The sequence below is a fragment of the Parasteatoda tepidariorum genome, chromosome 5 (assembly GCF_043381705.1).
Source record: "Parasteatoda tepidariorum isolate YZ-2023 chromosome 5, CAS_Ptep_4.0, whole genome shotgun sequence".
NCBI lineage: Eukaryota > Metazoa > Arthropoda > Arachnida > Araneae > Theridiidae > Parasteatoda > Parasteatoda tepidariorum.
This window is the reverse complement of record NC_092208.1, coordinates 15669217-15695832: the sequence shown is the minus strand read 5'-3', so window position 1 is coordinate 15695832 and position 26616 is coordinate 15669217. Positions and strand designations below refer to the sequence as shown.

At 27.2% G+C, this 26616-nt stretch overlaps 2 protein-coding genes across 8 annotated transcripts in view; both read left to right on the top strand.

Moving 5' to 3' along the window:
* Window positions 1-117: 117 nt before the first annotated feature.
* Window positions 118-18885, top strand: LOC107442586 (uroporphyrinogen-III synthase). Of its 3 annotated transcripts, XM_016056187.4 has the most exons (8): window positions 124-569; window positions 3571-3742; window positions 7529-7597; window positions 11050-11127; window positions 12262-12345; window positions 14240-14325; window positions 16461-16556; window positions 18679-18885. In XM_016056187.4, exons 1-8 carry the CDS (start codon window positions 507-509, stop codon window positions 18796-18798), a joined length of 768 nt encoding a protein of 255 aa, XP_015911673.1. In that variant the 5' UTR covers window positions 124-506; the 3' UTR covers window positions 18799-18885. The 3 variants fall into 3 exon arrangements, with proteins under 3 accessions (XP_015911680.1, XP_042908141.1, XP_015911673.1); XM_016056194.4 differs by lacking the exon at window positions 16461-16556 and having other exon boundaries at window positions 118-569; XM_043052207.2 differs by lacking the exon at window positions 11050-11127 and having other exon boundaries at window positions 119-569.
* A 6142-nt stretch (window positions 18886-25027) lies between these two features.
* LOC107442556 (Phosphatidylinositol glycan anchor biosynthesis class M) overlaps window positions 25028-26616 on the top strand; it is a 245470-nt gene continuing 243881 nt past the window's right edge. For 4 of the 5 annotated variants that reach the window (XR_011636825.1, XM_071181119.1, XM_071181118.1 and 1 more), the window contains exon 1: window positions 25028-25237. Coding sequence is in view for 3 of the 5 variants with exons in the window: in XM_071181119.1 (XP_071037220.1) it covers window positions 25208-25237 (30 nt within the window). In the remaining 2 variants the exon portion in view is untranslated. The remainder of the gene's footprint in view (window positions 25238-26616) is intronic. The other variant, XM_071181121.1, reaches the window with a different exon arrangement.

Here is a 26616-nt window from a genome sequence, read left to right as displayed (position 1 = left end):
CGATGCCAGATTCAAAAGTACTTTATTCAATTTCTTTACTTCACTTCATTACTATTTTTATGTTCAAAAGTTCATTTTCAATGGGCTAAAATAAGCATGAATTAAATTTGCTAATCTTTTTATGAAAATCCACTCTAAAATTTTTTATTAGTAAACAAATAAGGAGACTAAAATTTCATCATCTACGAACTCTTCGTTAACTTATGAAGTTAATAGATTGAAAGGAAATAATAAGAAAAGGATTTATAACCATTGCTCAGAATAATAATATATTGAAATATCATGAATCTTGTTTTCTTAAAAAAAAAAGGGCTTTTAAATTGGGCTAATCTCACTAATTAAAAACCTATGATGAAATAGTTTTTATTCGACGATAATATTTTAAAAAGTATAACAGAAAAGACCTGTAAAAGTTTAAGTTCTTTAAATCAGTTTTATTTCAGTTCTTCAGATCAGTTTTGTTTAGAAATTTGATAAAAAAAATTTTTCCGAAACATATATTCTCAATGAATAACATAGCTATTTTCAAAGCTGAATCAGAAACAGAGAAAATTGATCCGTATATAGAGGTAATATTGGGCAGGGGAAAAAATTCAGCATTGTATGTTGCTTATTATTTTAACTAATTCTAGAAAAAAATATCATATATTTTTAAAGGAAAATTGTTCTGGTTTGATTATTTTAATTGTTACTTACTTATTTTCCTGTCTATCATTTATGCCAAATCGGAAGATAAATTTGGAAGTGGTGGAAATTTAAATATTTTCTCATTTTTTGCACTCAATAAGTTATATTTGATCATTGTGTTGGGGATATTTTCGTATTGTGATCTGTCATGCCAACTACAATCGCCAAGGTGCCAAATAGATTAAAAGCTTGCAAATTTAAAAAAAAAAAGAGAAGCTTATAGATGTTTTGCCGGGAGGGGGGGGGCAATGAGTTAAACTTTTTGAGTTTGACCTTTTCTGTGACTTTTTTTTTAGTTTCTCGCCGGCCGCTGCCCCAAAGTTGCCAAGTCTTGGCGATTATTCTACCACAGATCATGATGCGGAAATCTCCATTGTGGTGTTTATAAATAATTACTATGTAAAAATTAATTTGTGAGATACCGGAATGTTGGCGAAACTGGTCGATGAGATAATACGCAAGTACTTTTTTATTTTTCCAAGTTTAAAAATCAGCTAAGTGATAGGCTTTTTAACATTTCCAGAATTATCATGCAAAGAATTATCATATAATCATATAAATAATTTACTTACTTAACATATGAAACAACTTAATATATGCCATTCTCGGAATATTTATAATTTTAGATCTCTTTCAGAAGAAAGTATAAATAATAAGTCAGAAAAAATTGTTTGGAAAATCCTATCCATATCCTTCATTATAAATGCTTTAAAATAAATGAAACTAAAACTTATTTCTCAGGTATACATAAAAGTTTAAATTTACTAAACTAAAAATAGTTACTTTATATTGTATAAAATTAAATCCCAATTTGCCTTCCAGCTAAGGCAAATAAGCTTTTTAAATTCTTTTGTTTCAAGATCAAGTTTATGAACAAAAACTATGTGATTCTGAAAATAAGTTTAGTTTATTATATAAATACTTCTAAATTTGAGAACATTGTTAGAACTCTGTCATCTATTAAAAAAGTTTAAAAAATTACTTTTCCTGGATAAAACCAGCTCATGCTCAAGAACGACATCATTACATTAACCCTCTATTTTAATGACTGTTTCATAAACTTCACTGTTACATAAACTATACTGAGCCAATTATTCCTATGTAGGGTCAATTTAATCATTTGATTTTGCAAAAGGTTCAATGAAATTATTTTAACCATTATTTCTTTTGATGTTAATTATATTGAACTAGGAGGCTCGGCCCCCTGCTCGCTAATGCTCGCCAACCCCCGAGAATTGCTACGCAATCCTATGTGGTTCACACCGTGAACCATGGCTCGCTGCGCTCGCTCGCCAATGAACACAATGTTCTAGCACAAAGACATAATATATTATCATCAAAGACATAGTATTTTATCATCAAAGACATAGTATTGTACTTATGTAGAAGAATTCTACCAATGTTCTTATTGGCTTTTAAAAAAGTATATTAGCTATTTAGATTGTACATGGTGAAAAAATCAAAACATTAGCTAAATAAGAAACATATTAGCAAAATAAATTATCAAATATTGCTTCACTAATATTCTGCATTTTAAAGCGTGAAAATTCAATGCATAAATAAACGCGAAATATAAAAAAATTCAATGCATTCAATACAAACACTTAAACGTTTTTTAGACGTTTAGGTAGCTCCCAGTAGAAAAATATCAATTCAACAGCGGCCTTTTAAAGCATTCTCACTTCAATTAATTAATTAATTCCTAATTGAGTTTAAATTAAATATTGTCATGTTTTTAGTGCATGAATCTGAATTGAACAACCTGATAATGCTCACTCTGGTTATTGTTATCTGGTTGCTCACTACGTGCTCTTGCGCGCCGAATCCAATCAATTAAAAAGGAAAACTGTTGCCAGCGCGAGAAAAGAAATATCATTGGTTTTTATTGATGCATACATACATACGTACGTATTAGCGTTTTATATAATATAGATGAGGTTAATTATATTAAATGTGAAACATCTTGAGTTTACTTTTAATGAAGAAACAGTGATATGACTTAAAAGATTCTTATCCTAGTTGGTTGTGATTTTAAGTAAATCAGATAGTGAAATATAAGTTAATTTATTTTACTAATGAAAATTGTGTATTGACCATTAAAAGGAAATCAGCATGAAACTCTGTAGCATTAGGTTATAAAGGTGCAATTGCTATCTTTATAAACTACTTTTCATTGGCACTAAATCTATCAATCTTGCTTTCTTTGTTTAAACATTTTAATAACTCTTTCTATGAAACATTAGAATTCTTTTATAGTTTAATTTGAGTTGAACCATTTGAAATATTCTTATATATCCATCAAAAAATGTCTGTCTTAAAAACAGCATATTATATTTGGTGTCCAAAGATGGTATGTTGTTTGAAAAGACTTATTATTTATTATTATTAAGACTTATTATTTACTTATTAAAGTTTTAAAAAAGAAGAAAAAAAGCTAGTGACCTTATTATAAATTATTTTGTTTATTATGTTATATTTGCATTTTGCCACTTTTTCTAATCATATTCAAGTTTTTTTTTTTGTACTCTACATGGCAGCACAAATTAGTTTAGTTTTTTTAAATTCATTAAAATTAAAAATTGTGCAAATTCTTTATTCTATTAATTACTGTTTTATGTTCTTGCCAAACACAGCTTAGTTAAAAAAAAAAAAATTTTACCAGTTCTTAAAATTTTATTGTTTTATTTAAAAAAATAATTTGTTACACATTCTTTTATCCAGTGATTTTATAGATTTTATAAAATAAATTTGAAAATAAGCTTAACTAAACCAATAAATAACAATCAAGCAAAAAGCTTTTCCTAAATTTTAAATGTACAAAGAATTTTCAAATAAATAAAAATTAAAGTACGGAAAAGTTATTGTTGTGTTTGATTATTTTAGATTCTCCGAAAAAAAGGCCATAAGGCTACTTTGATTCCTACTTTGGCATTTAGTTTTATAAATAGTGAAATTCTTCAGGAACATCTATCACAGCCTGATATTTTTGAAGGTATAATATTTACTAGTCCTAGAACTGTTGAAGCTGTCAATAAATCTATATCTGGTTCATCAGGTGAGATATTTTATGTAATTGATTTCATTCTATTTAATTGATTTTTTCTTAATTGTATCTTCCAATCTATTTTTTTTTTTTTTTTTTTTTTTTTTTTTTTTTTTTTTTTTTTTTTTTTTTTTTGTGCAGACTACCTTTACTCTTAGAACTCTAAAATTATGTGCTGGTATGTGTTTTCAGAGATAACACAATCAGGGGTCTGTCTAGGTTTTTCTGAGAGGTACCTATTTTGTGAAAATTTAGACATAATTTGAGAAAAATTTAAAAATTATATTAAAAAATCAACACAAAAACATAATAAAAATATAAATTTATCGTTTCTTAAGGATACAAAAATAAAATTTTAAGAAAAAGTATTTTGTGAAACTATTGTTTTTCCTAAAGTTAAATTTGTGAAACTACCGTTTTTCCTAAAATTGAATTTGTGAAGGTACCTCTTAATGGTAGTAAATTCGGCCTGGACAGACTCCTGACAATATTTTGATTTTCGAAAAAAATTAGAAATTAAAGTTTCCAACATTTCATTCTTCACCATATTTATCCAAAATTGATTCATTTCAATCTGGAAGGATATTAGAAATGTGCATTAAAATATTGTATTTTAACTACAATCGAAACAAACATTAATAATATCAATTGCCAAATTCTTATACTATAATGCTATGTTGACTTATTATAGCCTAAAATTATTAACTTGATTTATTAAATTTTATTTATGTTATTTCCTCATTTATAATGGCAAAAAAAAAACATTAGATGCATATTGTAAACATTTATTGTAGTCATTTTATTTTTATCAATACATTTTAAGTAACAGTAGCAAAATAGATTTACAGACATTCTCAATAAAATAGATCATTATTAAAAAAAAAAATTTTTAATTGATAATTTTCTAACTGAATTAAATAATAAGATAACTCAGTGATATCTCCTTTGTTTGATGAAAATGAAGTACATACTGAAAGTTATATTTCAAATTTTGATATAATATTTATACTCACAAGTGTGGTAAGAATTGTTGATTTAGTTTTTCTTTCAAAATTCAGTATTTTTAACAATTGCTATTTTTTCATAATTATTATTTTATATTTTATTAACCTGTATTAGCAAGATTCACATGTATATGTTATTTAATTCTAACAAATATTAATGTTTATTGAAAAATGCATGAAAATATTTTCCGATCTTTTTATAAAAGATCTGTTTTCTGTGAAAAGTCTACTTATAATTTAGTAAATTTATAAAAATAAGGCTCTGATTTTTTTTGAAAAATCACAAAAACTGATGATATCTTCTGCCTTTTTTTTAAGATCATGTGGCTTGTTGTGCATTAATCTAAAATAATTGCAAAATAAAGCTCTTTCAGCCAGGTTGCTATATTTGTGAATATGTGAAATTAAGATCCCATTTTTGCAGTGATGAGTTGCAGGGCTGGCTTTAACTAGGTATACAAAAATAACTTACACAATTTAGTATTTCTTATCAAATTGTTTATGATATGGTATTAAAGTGGAAATAGTATTAGCTGAATAATAATATCAACTTCAATGAGAGATAGTATTAGCTGAGTATTAATATCAATTGACTGAGAAATAGTAACCATAAAGTAATCTTATTGATATTTTTTAATGTAGTTAATCACCATTGAACAACTTTTTTTTTTAAGATTCAAAAATGTTTATATCATATTAACCCCAAAATCCAAAATTTGAAAAAGATTAGTAAAGAAGTTCTCAAAAAAGGGAAATTTAAAATTACAACTTCTTATACTTTCATATTTTACAAACCATTCTATTTTGTTAAAATTTTTAAGTGTTGGAGTTAAAGATGCATATTTTACTTCATAAAATAGTTTTATTTGAATTTCTGGTATTAATAAATTTAATAATAAAGAAATTAATTTTAAAAACTGTTTTAATGAAACTATCCTTAGGTAAATGAGTATTATCATTTTATTCAAAAAGCCTGTTTCACTCAATTAGTTTCTGAGGTATATGGAAAAAGACAAAAGTAAAATGACAGTAAGCAGTATGATATGAGCATTAATTTTCTAGTTTTCTTTTAATTTTATACTTTACTGTGGCGAATAAAGTTATTTATTTTTTGAATAAGGTTGAAATTAACCTAGATATTTAATAAATGTGCTCCATTCAATAATTTTGATGTCACCTATGTTATGATTGTTCTCTTTACTGTCAGGTTTTTTAAATTTTTTTTACATTTAAACATTATTGGGTATTACAGGGCAAAAATACCAAACTTTTCCTTAATTTATTTTTTATGTAACAAACGAAGTATTCCATTCACATTCTAAGTATGTGAAAAAACAAAATTTTAACAATATTTTATAAAATTTTATTCTAGGATTTTGTAAATGTAGCCTTTGAAAACTGATTTTGTGTGACCCCTTGATTCGCAGCAAAGAAAAATACATCCTTGCTGGGACATAACTTTTCAAGAACAAATGCACCTATCTTATTGGAATTTTGCATACTTTTTCTGTATAGAATTGACTAGATTATGCAAAAAAATTTTTTAAAAAAAGACAAATAATAAATTAAATATAAGTATTTAGCAGAATTGTATGTAAAAAATGAAAAAATAAAAACTGACTTTTGGTATAATTTAGACTATTTACTATCTTGTGAAAAAAATTGAACACAAAGAATTTTTTAAAAAAACACATGTGTCCAATAATAAGTCGATTCTATCTAGAGAAAATGGAAATTTTTTTTTTAATTAGATCGTGTTTACCAATTTCAAAAATGGAGCTTTGAGAAAAAAAATTTCTATTTTAGTGCACGGATGGTCAAATGTAATGAAAAAAGTTTCCAAACGCTTTCTCTTCAGAAGTTATTCCTATTAAAAAAAGTCATTAAAAAAATATTCTTAATATATAGTATTGAATAAATAAATAAATAAATTTTTTTTTTAAGTTTTAAGACCCATGTAATCTTTTAACTGAGAATAAAAAATATGAATCGTATCAAAATCTGATGAATCACTAATCAAAGTTGTTCTTAGCAAATGTAAAATTGGAATAACAAGACTGAAAATTATGTTAAAATTATGATCATCAAAGTCAGTTCCTTAGTCAGATTGGAAATGCCTTTGGGTTTTATAAAATAAATCAGCAGATTACAAAGATATTAAGTTTACCTATATGGTGATTGTCTTTGATACTGATTCATCAGATTTTGCTAACGTTTTTTTTTTCTCTTTAATTTTATTAGTTAAATATACATATTAAAAGAAGTTATTCTGGAACACTCTGTATTTAATTAGATTTAATATGTTTCAAATAAAATCCTATTTGTCTTAAAATAGTATATTTGCAGTATATTAATAGAAAATGAAATATATCTGCCCATTAAATTAATACTTTATTATTATTATTTATTAGCTTCCTATTTCTACAAGATTTAGAGAAATCATTCTTACCTTTAATATTTCCTTTATAGTTTTTGCATAATGGGCATAAATTCTTATTTTGCCAGAAATGCACAGTGAGCGTGTTGAACCAGTGCATTTTTCAGGGGGAGGGGAACCACAGAAATCATATTTTCCAAAGTTATTTTGTTAACGTTATTGACTCCATTTTTCGAAAGAAGAATTGAAATTTGCAAATCATATATTTTTAAGTAGAAAAATAATGTGAAATGTTCATTTTTATGATAAAATAATTTGTTATGGCTCTGTTTTTGCAATAAAATAATTTGTAAAGAACCTGTTATCAGACCCTAATTTCATAAATAACCCCAGATTTTTTTTACATTTATTTCTTAGACAACTTACTTCCGAAATGGAGAAGCAAGAAGAATTTTTGTGTAGGTGAATCTACAGCAAATTTAGCAAGTATGTTGTAAGGACAAACTAGCCTATTGATGTTATTGTTTTAAAAATTATCTCTTTAAATTAATGTTTTGTTTGTTCTATTTCTTTTCTCATTAATATATTCAAAACTGATAAGTACTTTAACTTGATTTGTTATTTTTTATTTGAGAATGAGAAAACAAAGAGATTTATTACGATAGTAAATTAAATACAATTTTAGCAAAAATAATCATAAAGAATTTTTATCCTTTAGTGTATGTTATTTTTTTAAATATGAACGTCTGACTTCATAGTGTTTTCTCACTTCCAAATTTTGGACAATGATATGCTTTTCAAGTTACAATTATAATATTTTTTAATTTAGAGCAAAAAAATTGTTATACTGAAATACTTAAAACAGTTTAAACAAGCATATTAATGTATTTCGAAGTTTTTTCCATTAATGTTATATTTTTCATTTTACTGTATTGTTTGGCTATATTTTTTATTCAGTTTTAGTTTGAGATAATAGGCTCTTTTATTATGAACTTGAGGAAAATATTTGTAGACTACATATTTCATAAGAAAAAAATTTCTTTGTAATAACAATTTTAGTGATCACATATTCATCCAAGACTTTTTCCTATAAATCTTGTTATATTCTGTGTTGTTTACATAGTATGAAAATTTGGACAAAAGTTACTACACTTGTTTAAAATATGATGCAAAAATTATTTTGGGGGATCTCAAAGCTAAAGTAGGTAGAGAAAGGGAATTTAAATTTGTAACTGGAGGATTTGATTTACATGATCCAACCAATGATAATGGATGCAAATTAATTGATTTTGCCACTTCACGTAATATGATTATAGGAAGCACGTCTTTTTCACATAAAAATATTCATAAAGCTTCCTGGTGTGCCCCATTTGGCACTTATGCTAATCAAATTGATCATATACTAATTGACACATGACATTACTCAGACTTGATGAGCGTGAGAACTTGTCATGGGGCTAATGTGGATAAGGATCAGTTCTTGATACGTAATAGCTAAAGTCTGATCAAGATTATCTAATGCAAAAAAGTTCAAGGGAGAGACGCTGAGAGAATATGACTGTTAATAAACTTAAAAATGAAAGGATAGGATAAGACTTGAATAGTGCGAAATAGTAAAGGAACAGTTGAGTTTACTGAATTGTACTGTGGAAAGTAACTCAGAAACAGGTTAAGGATTGGTATGATGTTGATTGTGCTTTTACTAATGATAAAAAGAATGTTGCATATAAACATATGATACAAGCACACACAAGAAATAGAACAGAAGAGTATCATAGACTCAGAAAAGAGGTGAAGAAACTCTTACGCCAAAGGAAAAAGGTCTTTGAAGAATTGTTTTAGGATGTTGAACATCTGAAATCCAATTGATTATACTTTAAACAGACTTCTAGTCTATGCCGAAACAAATTTGGTGAAATTATTACTGATGGAAAGGACATTTAGAAACGATGACATGAACATTTTAACGAACTTCTTCATGAAAATTGTGAGGATATTGAAATAATTGCGCCTGTATCCAGCAATCACATAGAAGTTGAGGCTCCAACGCAGGAGGAGATCAGGGCTGCATTAAAAAACTTAAAGACTAAGATGGCTTCTGGACATGATATTATTTCAGCAGAACTGCTAAAAAATTGTGAACCTTTACTGAAGAATTTATCTGAACTTATTAGTGACATCAGGTACTTTGAGATTATGCCAATGGATTGGAATATTAGCATTTTGTGTCCAATTCACAATAAAGGCGATCCTATGACCTGTGCCAACTATCGTGGCATTAATCTGATTTGTATAACTTATAAAATTCTATTTAGAATTTTATTTCTCAGGCTGTTACCATTCATTGACTCACAAATAGGAAAATATCAATGTGGATTCCATGCTGGAAGATCAACTATAGATCAGATATTTTGTCTTCGTCAGATTTTGGTGAAGTCAATGGAATTTAACATTGAAACACATCTTCTTTTTATGAATTTCAAGGCTGCTTTTGATAATACCAATATAAATTATCTTTTTGAAACGATGAATGATTTTAAAAAACCTTTAAAACTCATTAAACTGACAAGACTTGCATTGAAAGATACAAAGTGTAAGATTAGGTTTCTGGGGTCGCTTTCAGAAAATCTTGACACATTTAAAGGTGTTCGACAGGGAGATTCTGTCCCTGTCTACTTTTAATATTGCACTTGAGAGAGTTATTCATGATTCAAACATCAATACCATAGGTTATTACTAATCAGTGGTTATTACTATCAATTACTACTGTTGATAACAGAATGTCTTCTGAAATAGCAAATGGGCTGAGAAGATTTATTAAATCTAGGTTTCTTTCTGGAAAAACAAAGCTCTTAATTTACAAAACTCTTGTCAGGGCGGCCTTGATATATGCTTCAGAAGCTTGAACAATGACAAAACTGGAGGAAAATTGTATCGCAAAATTTTAGAGAAAGATTTTGCAGAGTATACTTGATGGTGTAAATAAAAGCAATAACTGGAGAAGGAAATTTAACTTTGAACTGTAAAAGATTTATAATACATAAAAATAAAATCGAATTAATTGGATGGCCCATGTAATTCGAATGAGTGATGACAATACAGTAAAAAAAATATTGCTTTTTTAGAAACACTGCAACAAGAAAGATGGGAAGGCTGCTGTTAAGATGGGCTGATTTGGTGGAGTCCTATTTTCTTGCAATCAATGAAAAGAATTGGAGATCAAAGATAAATTGAAAGTCGTTATGGCGAAATCTTCAGAAGAAGGCATTGGCCCATATTGGGCTGTCTGACAAACTATGATGAAAATAAAATGTACATTAAATCCAAGCTCTTGAAATTGAAGTTAATTAATATCTTTATTTATTAGTCTTCATGCTTAATTTAGTTTTTAAAAAAACTTATTAATCTGAAATAAGCATATTATATTAATTACCTTATAAACAAATTTAATATTTTTTCTATTGTTAGTAATTAATGATTATTATCATTTTGTTTATTAAATCTCTTGAGGAGTATTTGTTTCATTTTGGATATTTAAAAAAAGAAAAAACTTTGATTTCTTTATATATTTTTTTTGTTTTATTTAACAAAATTATTGTTATAAAGTAAAATGTATTAAGTGTGTATGTTTATTTATTTATTTGTTTGCATTTTAGTGTATTAAGTATCCAAGATAAGTAAAATAAGAATAGGTTTTGGAAACTAATGAGCAATCTACATTACTTTTTTAAAACTATTTTTGAATTAATTTAAAAAGTTAATATATATTGCACATTAAAGGCAAATAATCAAAGTCAAAGCCAATTGAATTTTTGCACTTTCATGCATATGTTCTATTTATTATATAAATTCTAATCTACTTTATTTAGAAAATAGCTAGAGTTCCATTTAAATGTTTTTCTTTTTTTCAAATAAATAATTTCTTCTGAATTATTTAGGAACACTGCTGAAATTTACCTCTTTAGGAGAAGAATCTGGAAATGCTGAACAGCTTTGCAATTTTATTTTATCCTCTTGTATGTTGAAATTATGCTTATTTGTCATTTATTTTTATTTGAAAAGCTAAAAAAGTGTTATGTTAACTGGCATTTTAATCAATTTTTAAACTAATTACCTGCATAATATTACCTTATTTAGAAATCTGAGTGAGGATGTTAAAATTCCATAGTGACATTCTCAAATTTCAAAATTCTTCATGTCTCTTACCATTTTTCACAACTGTATTATTAAGTCACTAACCATTTTTTCTGTTGCTATAAGCAGGGCCTGCACTAAGGACTTCAGATTACTCGCCATTAAATGAGCCAAATATCAAAGTGTTGGCCAAATTTTCAAAAGTCTTAGCCAAAGGCAAGAGTTTCGTCATGCTATATTGCGTTATGTGTCAACAAACCTGCTTGTCTGTATTTTAAGTTTTTTTTCCTCGTTACTTTTTTGTTGCTTATATTATCTGGACTTAACATAATTCTAATTAGTTATGGCACATATCAAAGCGAAATTTCTGTAATCAAATCGAATTATATAAACAAGATTTGTTTGGAAAAATTCATATTCATGTAATTTTCAAGATCAAGGAGAATATGTATTTTTCTTTTCAAACAGAAGAAATCTCTCACCAAAACACAATTTATTTTGCAAAATTTTAAAGCATTTGGCTAGGTGGGGAATACTTAGCACAGACCCTGTATATGAAGCAACTTTTGTTCTACTGACAGGAGCAAATGTGTTAATCTCATCTTGTCTTCTACTGCTATTAACTCTAAGCATCAAATAATGAATAATAGTTCAAACTTAAATTTATTTATAAAATTATAATTAAAATTAAGAGAAATAAATTTAAATTAAAAGATGTTATTCAGTTAATTAAAATCAAGGAATTTTTTGTAGTTATTTCTTCAGTAATGACTATGGAGCTACATTTTATGTTCGTGAGTGCTTTGAAATCTCTAAAAGTTTTATTACTGCATATTTTTACTATCGAATTTCGCTTGTAACATGCCTTAAATGTTTTTTGATTGCAAGTTACGTACTCTTGTCCCTTTTTTTCTTCTCCTTGTCCCCCTTTATTTATTTATTTTTTTTTTGCAAAATCAATTTATTTTAATTTGTAACCTAGAAGTTACAGAATTTTTTATTTATTTCGTGTTTAGATCCAGATGGGTGCTGCAAATCATTTCTCTTTCCATGCAGCAATAAAAGAAGAGAAACTGTTCCCACATTTTTACAAGAAAATGGTACTTTATTTTGTTTTTCATTTATTTAAAATTCAATGTATAGAGATTTGTGTCTTCTAAAATTTGGAGTTGCATTTAAGGCTTGTTTGTTTTATGTTTATGTTAGAAAAATCTCTTGGGTGTTTAAATGGTATGCAGGTAGTTAAATATCAGGAAAGTTACACATCAGTTTAAATACAAGTATGAAATATTTTCAAAAGCTGTATTCAATGAAACCAAGCTCGACCTTAACAAATTACTGAGGTGGGGCAACTTCAAAATTTTAAATAATAGCCCCCATTTTTTTACGAATATTCCATCTTTCCAGAAGAAACTGTTTCAATTTTATTTACTGGTTGTTTTATTTTAGTTTATAGTTTGCTGGCTAATTACAAATAAGGGTTTTTGTGAGAAGTATTAATGATACCAAACTTAAACTTTACCCGCTGTCAGTTGTTCTATCCCCAAGACTTGAGGTTGCAGGGTCAAATTTGAAATCATTAAATCTATCTTTTGAAAACATTTCATTTTGATTGAATGTGTTTTATTAGATTTTGAATCCAATTTGTAATACTAAATTTTTGATACAATGTATATTATTGATCTTTTGTGTATTTTTCAAGATTTTTCACCATTTCCTTTATTTTCTTGTACACCCTGTATACAAATCTGTTGGTCTCTATTTTGAAAAATGTGTATTGTCAGGTCATTTCTGAAATAGTAATGAAGAAAAAATTGATTTAGAATAGTACTACCTAAAAAAATTGTCACTCGCTTTTTTTGAAAAGTATGTACAAATTTGTTGGTCGCTATTATTCAAATATATGCTGTGCTGTTTTTGATGTTTGGGATTCAAAGTGATTATGTGTGTGTAATTATCAAAGAACTGTATCAAGGTATGTAATAAATGCACAAATTATGCAATTGAATTAGCATGCATTGCATATGTATAAATAAAATAAACACAAATTCAGATGCAATCCATATTTATTCAATCGCATAATTTGTGCATTTATCATATACCTTGATACAGTTCCTAAATAATTACTTGTATATAATCATTTTGAATCCCAGATATCAAAATCCGCACAACTGGTGCCTTGATCAGTATATGACCTTGATTCGTATTTAGATCATGATACCAACAATAAATTTTTTTAAAGTTTTCTTAAAAAATAAATTTTTTTTAAAAGTTGTCAGCCGTTAATTCTGAAAAATATGCAATGTCAAGTTACTTGACTTCGAAAATATTATGCGATTTTTAGAAAAGTTTTTCTACTAATGTAATTTGTTTTAAAACTTACATGTGGAAAATTTGAACTTATAAATGCATTTCAAAATAAAAATTCTTGGGGGAAAGTAAGTTAAAAAATTTTCTTTTTTTTGATGGTAGAATGTTTTATACAGAAACAATAAATCTTTCTTTTAATGTTAAAATTTCTAATACTTAATTTAAATAAAACATTCTTGTAATAGCCCATTGTGGGCCACATGGTACATACAGGTTAAGACACCACTCACGTTGAACGTTGGGCATCAGATATCTTTACTTCCAAGACAGCCTGGTACCCATCTATCTGAATTACAGTGACTTAGCCTCTTTGCAACTCATATCAATCATATAATAATATTGCTAATAAATATGCTGATATAAGAAAGAGAACAAATTAGTAAATGTCATTTGATATTGCTCTTTTTTTAAGTAGCAGCAAATAAATAATGTGACTTATTAAATGTGACTGGCAGTTCAGTTTTAAATCATTGCTGGTCTGTTTTACATATTAATTTTCAACCAAATTCTTTCTTCTAATACATACATAAATTAATAATGTTTGTTATTGAATGGTTTATTTTTGTAGTTTGATTTATTTTCTTGCAGAAATAAAATTGTGTATTTTCATTTTTATTTCTTTAGGGTTCAAAATTATTGAAGTTGTAAGTTATGAAACCATTTGTAATCCCTCTCTTAAAAGCCATTGGGAAAAATTAGTTATTGAACAAGTAAGTATATTTTGAATTTTTTTTTCCCGCTAATACAAAATTTTAATTATTTGCAATGAAATATTATTTTAATTCTATGATCTTTCTATTCAACATTTGCTTTATGCAAACTAAGAGTATGATAGAATTTATTGTTAATATAAAACAACAGAATTTTCATTCTTAAATTTGATGTGCAATAACATGGTTAAAACTGTAATTCAATTTTTTGACATCTCAACCATTTTATTTTTAATTTCTTGTAAATTTAATCTTAATCACTTGTTGTTTTTTTAATAAAACCAACATTTGTACTTTTTGAAAGATGATTTCTTATCAGTAGTGAAATTACAATTATACTGATAGTTGTGAATTATCTATCAATATTAACCTTATTGATTGAGATAATTCACGAATATCAGTATAATTGTATTATTATTATTACAAATTTAAGTAGTATTTGAATTTCAACAGCACTGAAAAAGATAAATTAAATGAATACTAAGCCATCAATATTTTTAAATTATTTATATTTAATGATAATAAAAGTTATTTTAAATTAAGTTTATTAAATAAAGAATAAATATTTCATTGCGTAAATTTTGTGACCACTTTAAATGTAGAAATAAAATCCTTCTGAAAAAGCTGGAGCGTTGGCAGATATGATCTACTTTTGATAGCTGAAAATATGTTTATAAAAAAAAGGGTAATAACAGTTTTTTGTCCTTTCTCTTGCAATGTTCAAATTAAGTTGAGAAGAAAAGAGAAAAATTCAAGAAGTAAGATTGTTTTCTTTTGTCTGTATTTCCAGACCACATTGTTTGAATCATGAGCATCAATAACAGACAGCATTATTTTGGAATTAAAATATCGAAAAAAGAAAATGTGTTTTTTTTTTTAATTTAAACGACTTAAAACTCCTCATGCACCACAAAGTATAGCATGAGGCTTACAGTTGTAAGTAGAAAACAAAAGGAGAAAAATTTACAAATTTACATTAAAAACAAAATTCCGTCCGTCATTCAAAGTAAATGTTTGCATTCAAAATTATCTTATTCATTTAAAATGCATCAAGTTCTGGACTGCTTTTATGATATGCTTATCATTTGCTGCTATAGTTTGTGTGGAAGAAGAGTTTATCATTTAAGATTTTTGAGGGAATGTTAAAAACTCTTAATCTTAGAAGAGAAAATTAATCTTGTGAATGATGCAGTTCAAATTTAACCATGATAAAAAAATGTATTTATAAAGTGTTGAAGTATGGAATTCCCCTGATTTGACTTCAGTGATTTTTAAGAAAAATATTATTAAATAATATGGATCTGCTTCTGCACTACAATTTTGCTGTTGGCAACTATTTTTTGGAAAAGGTTTATGAGTTGGTTTTCTTCCAAGAGAAATGTCATAATAATGTTAACAACTACTTAGAAAAATGGTGTCCATCAAGCTCTTTTAACGAATCGAAGATAAATTTTCAGATTTGAACAAATTAAAAAGGTAATTTTAAAAACTTGATTTTTTTAATACACTTTATGAATAATGAATAATTAGTGTTTTTGAATAATCCTATGAATTTCTGTTTACAGTAAAATGACCAAAGGAATCATTTATAGACAAAGCTGTATGAAATTTGTTCACCTTCTTCTATGAAGGTATAAAATTGCAAGAAAGAAAAAGGGAAATATATAGAATAAAAACGAAATGTCTTTGAATTAAAAAATAATTAAGACTAATTTGTGGAGAGTAAATTTACTAACTGAAAAAAGATTTTTGCACCTTAAGATTTTAATAATCTAATTGCCAATATTTGTTCAAAAAATTTCTAAAATTAATTCTCCTTACTCAAGTAGCATAAAAAATACAACATCTGAAAGAATCGCATGTTTCACATTCAATTAAAGTTCTTTTTAACAAAAACATTAATGCCACAGTTTAAGTAAGTTTCAAAAGTCAGTTTTTGCTAAACGTTTTAGTACTCATCATCAATTTATTTTACAACAGTGGATTCTTTTTCATTCAAACAATAAAATTTTTACAGATTCTTTTGTGTTAAAATGATTTGACTATTTAGTATATTTTTTATAGAATATAAATGTTTAATTTTGTCGTTATTGTGAAAATTTTATTTAATTTTCACTAAATTGTTTCAATTTCAGGGTCTTCCCAATATTCTAGTTTTCTTTAGTCCTTCTGGTGTACAATATTGTCATAAATTAATCAAGGAAAGTTATTTTGGTACATCCTTGCCTAAAGTGAGTTATTAAGAGAAATAAATTATTAAAATGAAATTTAAAATAATTTTTTGAGACATTTATAATTTTTACTGTTAGTAAAAGTTTACTTTTTAAAAATCAATTCCTTTATTGCAAAGGTGTTTTAAATAAGGAAAAAATCTTTTATTGCAGAATGTGAATAAAAATGTATAAAATGTTTTTTGAAAAATAAGTTCAAAATTTTTTATGTGATAAACAATGTTAAAGGCACACAGACAAGATTTCCTAAACTATACTAGTTTTGAAATTAAGTACTTCAAGTGTCTTAATTCTTTGTTTGCACTTAGCACTAAAAAGGAATCGCACCTTTCTGAACGCTATTCAGGTTTTGTAGTTGTTTCTTGATATTACTGATAGAAAATATTCTGTCCTTATTTGTTCTGATGTTTCTGTTTCCTTTTTTTTTTATTAAACATATAATTTCCATTAACACGCGATTTTAAATGAACTATTTGGATATTTTTCAAATTTCTTTCCCTAGAAAAAAAAATGAAAAATGCTAGACCTATCAAAACTACTAAGTTTTTATTAAAAAAGTGAAGTTACCATTTGTACTTTCAGAAGTTCGTGTAATTTAAGTGATGATTTAATTTCTTAGTTTTTTTCCCTTTATATTTTGAGGATTTTTGTTTTTAGATTTATGATGTATTGCGTTTTCTTTTTGTTTACATTTATTTTTCAGTTTGTGGATTATGTTTTAATTCGCTTGTAAATAACTTATCATTGCTTGAAAATAGCTATAATGGGAAATTCCATGGTGACTGATGTTACATTTTGACAGGTTTTCATTTTTTTTTAAACTTTTCTTCATCGATAAATATTTAATAATTTTTTTACATAAAATTCTATGGGATGTTTTTTAATCGCCTAAAGTTGCTGCCGATGCGTAAAAGTCTCCTATAGGTGTTTTGTTTTTATAAAAATATAAAATGTTACTTACGTTACATAGAAAGGACATAAGGTAAAATCATTATTTTTCTAGATAAAACCTCTAATATCAATGAAATCTGATTTTTAAAAAAATCACTACCTTAGAAATAATGTTATAAATTTTCCAGAAAATTTTTTACTTTAATTAATGGCTTTTTTTATGAAAAAATTAATTAAATCAATGCTTTTTTTCTTCTTCAAAAATCAAGTGATTTGAATTGCCATCATGATAGAAATCCAGTGATTTAAGCTTTGTCAATGCTGTTTCAAAATAAAATAAGACTGAAATTATGTGTTTGATTTTTTGCAAATTACATTGTATTCATTATAGTCAGTACTCTTTAAATTAAATCCAGAGAGAACCAGAAACAAGCATAAAAATTCACAGAGATAGCGTTAAAAATATTTTTAAATATTCTTAACTGGAAATATATGTATTAAATTGGAATATTTTACAAGAATAAATTGATAATTTTGTGCATTGTTGAAAATATACATGTTACTATGTACTTTTTTTGTTTTGTCTTTTCTATAATGAATGTTAGCATTCTTTTATTGACAGAATATTGATAAAACATAAGTATTAAACTTGTACTGTATTTTTCTAAATAGTCACACTGTAAATTCTTTAATTATTCAATCTAAAGTATCATCATTATATTTTTTTTCTTCAAAAATCTGATTATTATTCTTTATGCTATTAAATGTAATTATTCCATATACTATGGAGTCCAAGATTCAACCTGTTAGTTTTCATTCATAAAAAAACAAGTTTTTTTTAATTATAAATCAATGGAAAAACAGTTTTTGGTAGGAAAATTCTGCTACATGTTTCATGTGATTTTTCGTAAAGCTTATTTTAGTTTTTTGAATTGATGTAACTTATAGAATAACGATCAATTTTTCACTTTTCTGCCGAAAAGTATATTTATAGCTATGGAAAAGGTATACAGATTGGTACCCTAGTAGAAAAAAATTTACCTTCAGTTTTTCCTTTTTTACCAATTACAGCCGACAAAAAAATTAGATACACCTAAATTTCTTATTAAATGAATGTGTCTCAATGAAATTTGACTTGTATTTTAAAAATATAATTAAACATTTATAATAGTTATAAAACACTTGATGAATTTTCATTTATATACGTATTATATCTCTTTTTTCCCCCCAGATAATTGCAATTGGCCCAAGCACTGAAAAAGCATTGATTGAAGCATCTTTGACTCCTTATAAGATTGCAGTTAAGCCAACTCCTAATGCTGTTTATGAGATCATAGAATCTCTATCATAAAAATTTGTTTATAGAAAAATATTTTGTTGATTTAACATATTTTTATAAAATGTTTATATTTCAAATAAAAAAAAGAGTATGTTTTTATTTGTATTTAATACTGCTACTTATTAATTAATTATCAGACAATGTGTATAAAAAAAGTGAAGTTGTGTCCTTTCCATAAGTTATGATAATTCAAATGAAATGTGTGGAAAGTTATTTTCAATAATAGAAGATGATCTTTGAAAAAATAATTGAAGATTTGAGATTTATTAACTGCTTCAATATCTTGAAAGTATCTATCCGTTGAATTCCCTTCTGCTTTCCCTAATCTACAAGCAAGCAGTGATGGCAAGTTTATTCCTTAGTGGGAAAGACAGCGAAAAAAAGTCCAATGAAATGCCAATAAAAAATTGTCATGAAAAAGAACGAGGTCTTTCTTTCAATCCAAGTGAAAGAATTTTTTTTTTTTAAATATCAAGCACCAAAACGATTTTTGAAACAGTTTATAATTTCAATCTAGTTTAAATAATATTAATTTCCAAGATATTTGTGAATATGTGATTTTTAAATAAGTGGACGCTGAAGAGCAACAATGGTGAAAAAGTTTTATAAGTTTCTGAAAAAATTAAAATAATTGTAATCTCTCAATATTTCATGTAAATAAGTAAAGCACAGTTTTATAATGATATAAAGAATTGTGAAAATATAATGTTGGTATATACTACTAAATGAACAAATCACACTAAATATATGCACTGCTTCAAATTTTATATTGAATTCACAATTACAAATATCATACTTTTTGTAATTAAATACTGTTAAATGTTAATACTCAAACTGACTCTGAGATGATAAGATATGAAGATTTTAAAATTCTGTCTGAAACTAAAATAAATAATATAAAAATAATTGTTTTTTAAAAACAGTAAACATGAAAAACTTTTCTGGTAATATTAAATTTTATTTGTTTAAATTTATTTTTACTACAATTATAATATACGCATTGCTAAACAATTGTATTGTTCATTCTTTGTTTCTTTCATTTGGTCCAGTTTTATCTGGTTTTTCACAGTGTCCAGGGAGAAATACAACACTGAGGGAAAACTAGTGAACTGTCCCAGTTAGAAAACTAAATGTTATTTATTTTTTATTTTCTAATTTAATGCATTGCTGAAAATTAATTTTAAACAGCAATTCAGGGTGTCCAGGGAATTTATTGACTCTGGAAATTTCCATGAAATATCAGAGAAATTCTAAAAATCTTTTAGTAAAACAGGGAAAAGTTTTAAAACTACAAGTTTTAAACGTGGCTTCAATCCGTGAGCTGTGTTTCACTAAGAGTGGCACAAAAAAGTTTTCTCCCATGTTTCTTCAAAGTGGTCCTGAAGTTTGGAATGTTTTTTCCTCAGTAATTCATAATTTTTCTCTGTCGAATTTTCGCTATCACTTTTCTGATGCGTTCGATTTGAGACAATTCCATCCTAATTTCTCATCTTTTGATGATAATTCATGGCTTTTTGATGATCACATGGTTTTTCAAATTCTGATATTTTTATACAATGGTAATAAGACATGTGAATTTGGAATTGGAGTAATTCGATTCAAGCGATTCCATTGTAATTTCAGGTTGTTATGTGACAGATTTTCAGCAATTATTTTTAGTTATGATCTTTTCTCCTCTTATCACATACTTTTTCAAATTATCATATATTAGGTTTATTACGATTTTCGAATTTAAGTTATCACTTTTTGACGAGTTTACTTGGCACGTTCGATTAGTGATGATTCCATTGTAATTTCACATAATTTGATTACTGTTCTTTCACAAGCTATTTACCATTTTTTTTGGTTTTACAAATTCAGATATTTTTAATACAATCTCATTACGATGTTAGAATTTCAAATTCGAGTTATCACTTTTTGATGTGTTTGATTCTTGACAGTTCAATAATAACTTCACGTCGATGAATTCACCGTTTTTCAGTTGTTATTTTTCAGCTCTTTCCACATGTTTTTTTTAAAAAGTCATATATTTTTTATAGGATGTTATTACAACAAGAGTGCCTTTTGAACTTAAGGAGTCACTTTTTGTATCGCTCAGTTCACAACTATTTTATCATAAATCTACGTTGTTTAAAGATCGTTTTTTCAGCTATTTCAGTGTGTGTTTTTTTTATTCTCATATTTTTAATATGATATAATAGCTGGCGAATTTTATATTTTAGTAATTAATATTTAACACATTTGATTCACGAAGATTCAATTTCAAATCCACATTAAATTTCAATGGTTTTTTCAGCCATTTTAACATGAAAATAATTTTTTAAAATCCTGATTGTTTTAATATGTTATTATGACAAGCATCATTTTCAAAATACAAGAATTAAGCTAATTTTAAAAGTAATTTATTGAATGTGCTAATTTATCTGCAGATATTTTTTAGTTAAACTATTCCTTTGAAAAAAGATTTTTTTAATGATAAAATTTGTGTATTTTTGGTTTCTTAAAAATGATGCAAATTTTTATGGAATGCAATGCTTCTTTTTGTGCTGGATGTTCTTCTTTAAGAGGATATAATGCCCTTCTTAAGATCTAAAATGAAACCTGCCTTATTTTCAAATACAAAGTGTTTATTTTATAATATAAAATTATCCATTAATGTTATTTTTTAATTTTTTTCTCATTGATTATATATTTTAAGTGATAAATAATTTTTTTAATAAAATTTAATATTAATGGCATCTGCGCAATAGAGGAAAAATATTTCATTTACAGAGAAATGTCAGGAAAATTGAAAATGTCTTCTTACTGGACTCCCTGCAATTACTATTATTGTTCATTTTTTTTAACATAATACTAAATATTTATTTAAAAACATTTATATCTGTAATAACTTGGCTAAATAAAAAGTTCAAATGTATTAAAATGCTATTTTTGAATGTAAATTGAAGCTATAATTATATCACAGCACAGATTTGCAATTCATAGGTGTGGGGGAAATTATAGGAAATAGCATTCAGATAAGTTGAACATTTAAAACAGTGATTATGTTTGAATAGAAAATTCAATGCAATTTTGTGGTATTTTTGTTCATAATTCTTATAAGAATATTCTTTTTTGTTTGTTATGTTCAAAAAACATGATTAAAAAAATTTCTAAATTTACACTATCAAACTTTGAATTTTAGAGTAGAAAAAAATTTTGTTAATTGATCCGACAGCACTTCCAGCTAGTTTACATTTATGATGGAAGGTAGATTAATGAAGTGGTAGCATTTTCTTTTTAACTTTTTTCAGGATGTGGCAGTAGAATTGTTTTTTTAAAATTTTAACAGAAAATTCTTCAAACCTTTCAGGAATAATTTAAATATTTGGCAGCAAAAATGGGTCATACTATAATTTATTAGATAACAATTGACTTAAAAACTGAAAATACATTTTTTGTAGAGCATATTAATCAATTTGTGTAACATATTAAGAACGCAGTATTATTTAATTATCAGTATTTAATTATAACGCAGTACGTATTTAATCATCCAAATATAAGAATATTATTTATTCATATATCTAAATAAGACTATATAATAGCGAGTATAACTTTGTGAACTGAAATTTGACTACATACTCATTTTAAAAAAACTTAAGTCCCCTTCCCCAAAACTAAAAACATTTACATGTGATGGATGATGACTTCATAACTTATTTTTTATCTTACTTTTTTTAAAAAACAAAAATTATCATGTATCCAAATTTTAGCAAAAGCTAAAGTATGTCCATTTCTGTATTTTCATTAATGTGCTTCATTCACATTGTTTTAGTCCTCACAGCACCAAGTATACCCTATCCTTGTTTGAAAAATTATAGTCTTTTTATAAATTTCAAATAAGCAATTTACATTTAAAGATAAAATAAAAATTAGGATTTATTTTCCATTGTTATTTCAAAATTTATTCTTTCCCAGTTTCGAAGACAATCAATTCTGTTTTTACTTTTTGCACCTGATCAGTTTCTCCAGACATTAAAATTTGTGCAGCAGTCCTTTATTCCACAATATTTTGCACCAGCACAGTTTTCTTTTCTTTCATTTTTTGGTTTTTTTTTACTAAACCTTCTGCTAGTTCTTTATACATTAAACTCAATAATCTTTAGGTTATTTTCATAAATTGGCAAATCAAGATTTTCTTTTTTAGTTTCTTCGTTTCACAAAGTTTCCTTTGTCATCTGTTCTTTTTCATTTTTAAGCCATCTTCTTCTCTTAACATATATACATATAAGATATTCTTATATATTCCGAGTATGATTTATTAGAACGTTTCAGTGGCGTAATTTAGGGGGACAAAACCACCTTCCCCACATGCATCGAAACTACGTCACTGGAACGTTTCACTGCCCTGGTATGAGGCCTTCACCGTTCTGTAGGGGGATATTTCCGTATCATGATCTGTCGCGCGAACTATAATCGCCATGCAAGGTGCCAAATAGATTTTAAATTTGCATTAAAAAAAACATGTAGATGTTTGCCCGGGGTTGGCTACGAGTTATACCTTTCGGGTTGGTCCCTTTCGGCGATGTTTTTTTAATTTCTCGCCGGCCACTGCCGGAAAGTTGCCAAGACTTGGCAATTATACTGCCACAGATCAAGATACGGAAATTTCTCCATTTGTATTAAAACAATCTGAGCATAATGCGCAAAAATTAAAATGTAATACCCAGAATAACTCTTGATCTAATGTTCGGATTTTTACATAGTAAGTCTCAATCATAACAGATCTTGGGCCTAACTTAAATATGCCAAGTAATTAATTAGTGTAAACTATATTTGAAGTTACGAAACACAAATATATGGTTTATTGAAATGAAATTTATCTTAATTTCATTTATCTAAAGATAATTCCATAGAGAAAAAAAATTATGATTATTTTATTAAATTATAGTAAAAAAAAAATTCAATAGTTGTTGTCATTTACGTCGCACTAGAGCTGCTCAATGGGCTAAAAATCTTCAATAGTAAGAAATACAAATTTTTACATCATATTAAAGAATAATTTTAACGGCAGTATACGAAATTTGAACGAAATCGGTCAAATAATTTGAAATGTAAATTTTTAATGAGTCGGTTATTTAAAATTCAGTTTCTCAACACTCGAATACGCCATCTGGGGAGAGACCGGTTTCAAGCCTTTAGCCCTTCTCCCTTCCCTCTCCTCCTCTTTTCAGTTGTATAGGAATGTTCTAAGATACTTTCCCTTTCCTTAATATTTTTCCTTTTTATTTGATAGAAATATTTTTTAAAATTCCCGTGATACTTTTCTTTAGAACTATGCTTAATGTAGTTTTCAGTTCCGTATAGTTTTCCAACTTATAAGATTTTAATCTATATGAAAATCAAGAGAGAAACTAGCGTACTCCCTTCCTCTATGACTTTCCACACGCTAATGGGGAAATCATGTGAAGTGTTGCCATAGGTAGAAAGTTCTGCTCTACGCCACCTGCAGCCCATTTCGATCGCCAATTCAACCAATTTCGTGCATTTTCAAAGTTTCATAAATGCGAAATTAATATTTTGGATTTTTCAACGTACATTAAATTTAATATATCTTAATTTAATTGTAGGTAGTTTTTGCGTCGCTGAAATATTGTTGTTCATTTACGTCGCACTGGAGCTACACAATGGGCTATTGGCGACGGTCTGGGAAACATCCCTGAGGATGATCCGAAGACATGCCATCACAATTTTGATCCTCTGNAATTTTGTGCATTTTGTTGTTGTTGTTGTTAATTTACGTCGCACTAGAGCTGCACAATGGGCTATTGGCGACGGTCTGGGACACATCCCTGAGGATGATCCGAGGACATGCCATCACAATTCTGATTCTCAGCAGAGGGGAAGGCACACCTGCTTCGGTAGCCCGACGATCTGAACGCGAAGTCGAGCACTTTACGGTAGAACAGTTTAACGAGGACCAATACCGCACACCCTCGGTCCCTACGCAGACTGATCCAAGTGGTCACCCACCCCCACACTGACCGCAGCCAGTGATGCTTGACTTTGGTGATCTTCTGGGAACCGGATCTTAACGATCAGTCCACTGCGGGACTCGCTGAAATGGATAAAACCAAAACTGTTCAGAAACTTATTTGTTTTAATGCGCGTATTACGTCATTGATTTAAAGTTGCCACGTCGTTAAATCTAAATTTTTGCATTTCCTCGAGGAAATAAAAAACTTTTTTTCTCACTTAATTCCCCTTTGGAGAAGCAAAAATAAGCAGTCGGAAACCGTTGGGGATAGCTATTTAAAACTTATTTACTCCGGCCTAATGTTAACTTATACATTTTTATTTTGTTTCTGAAGTTTATTTGTGAACTGTATTTAAATGTGATTTTAATAAATAATAATGCAAAAGAAGGAACCTTGCCAGAAATATGCTTGTGAACTTCAAAAATGCCTTAAAGGTGATTTTATTTTTAATTTTTTCTCTAGTTCTTAACTATTAGTTTGCTTAAAAACAAGTAAATTCATTTTGTAGAAACATAGTGAAATATCGTATAGTACAAATTTAGAGGTGATTTTTTATGCAAAAAATGTGTAAGTGAAGTAATTATTCCCTAAGTTTCTAGTACTTCCTAAGTACTAGTTTTTGGTCAAAGTCAAATTATGAGGCTGGTCTGTTATAATTTAGGACAGTGTTTCCCAAAGTGTGGTACACGTACCCCCAGGGGTACAGGAACAGTTTAGCGGGGGTACGAGTTCTTATGCGAAATATCTTGCAACGAACAAAAATTTTTATTTAAAAGCAAAGCTAGCCATAAAAATTTACGATTACGTATTTTTCTATTGACTATTTTTTGCTGAGTTAACAGTTAATAATTAGTGCTGTCAATAGCCAGTTTGTGATTTTTAACTTTTGTGCAATTTCTTATAGTAAAAAATGCATTCATTTTTGTTTTAGTGGTACACAGGGTTACGAAAAATTTAGAAAGGGTACACAAAAGTCATAAGTTAGGAAACACTGATTTAGGCCTTTATAATTAATCTACTGTTATCGTTATAATATGGGATATTTATCGTGATCCGTATTAATCCTTAAGGTGGTTTTTAAGATATCATTTGAAAAGTGGTGTAATTTACTTGTGTAATTTTGCTAATTGTGACTTCGTAAAATACAGCAATATATTTACATTAACAGGGTGCGTAGCGTTTTTAAAAAGTGCTTAAAGGTGCTTTTTTTCGATTTTCGTTTTTTAAAAGCCCTTACAGGTGCTTTTTTCATTGGGTGTTTTTAAAAAGTACTTAATTTTCCCTTTTCCAAATTGAGATTTTTCCTTTACCATGTTGGTTGGTTGCAGAAAGACACTGTTCACATTGTTCTATTCAACGTTTTCACACTTAAATCAACCCCATCCTATTTCGGCGCATCGTCAGTCCATAGCGTATGAAAACGCCATTCGATTTACATGATTCAAAAATTTTGACAATTGTCAAATACAATGCCAAAAGTTTTTTTTTTTGACATGACGGTTAAAACCAAATAAAACCGTCCATTGTCAAAAACTTTTCAACCCTGCCTAATTATGATATTTTTTTAAAGTGCGTAAAAATATTATTTGAGTGCTTGAAAAGTGCTTAAAAGGTGCTTATTTTTTGTTGAATAATTTGGCTCCGCTCCCTGAATGGGTATCATTACTATTATGTTAATTTGTGTTTTTTAATAAATACAAAATACATCTACATACTTGCCAACTTTTACGCATTTGGCGTAAAACTTTATTTTCATATTTAAAGTGCTAGTAAATATATATTATTTTTTCCTTTTATAAACTTAATTTTTAAA

What these genes read in the sequence shown, in the direction of transcription:
- LOC107442586 (XM_016056187.4), top strand. Translation starts at nt 507, where the DNA reads ATGAATAACATAGCTATTTTCAAAGCTGAATCAGAAACAGAGAAAATT. An exon ending in AAATTGATCCGTATATAGAG is followed by an intron (nt 570 to 3,570) that starts GTAATATTGGGC and finishes TGATTATTTTAG; the next exon opens with ATTCTCCGAAAAAAAGGCCA. An exon ending in TTGGTACATCCTTGCCTAAA is followed by an intron (nt 16,557 to 18,678) that starts GTGAGTTATTAA and finishes TTTTCCCCCCAG; the next exon opens with ATAATTGCAATTGGCCCAAG.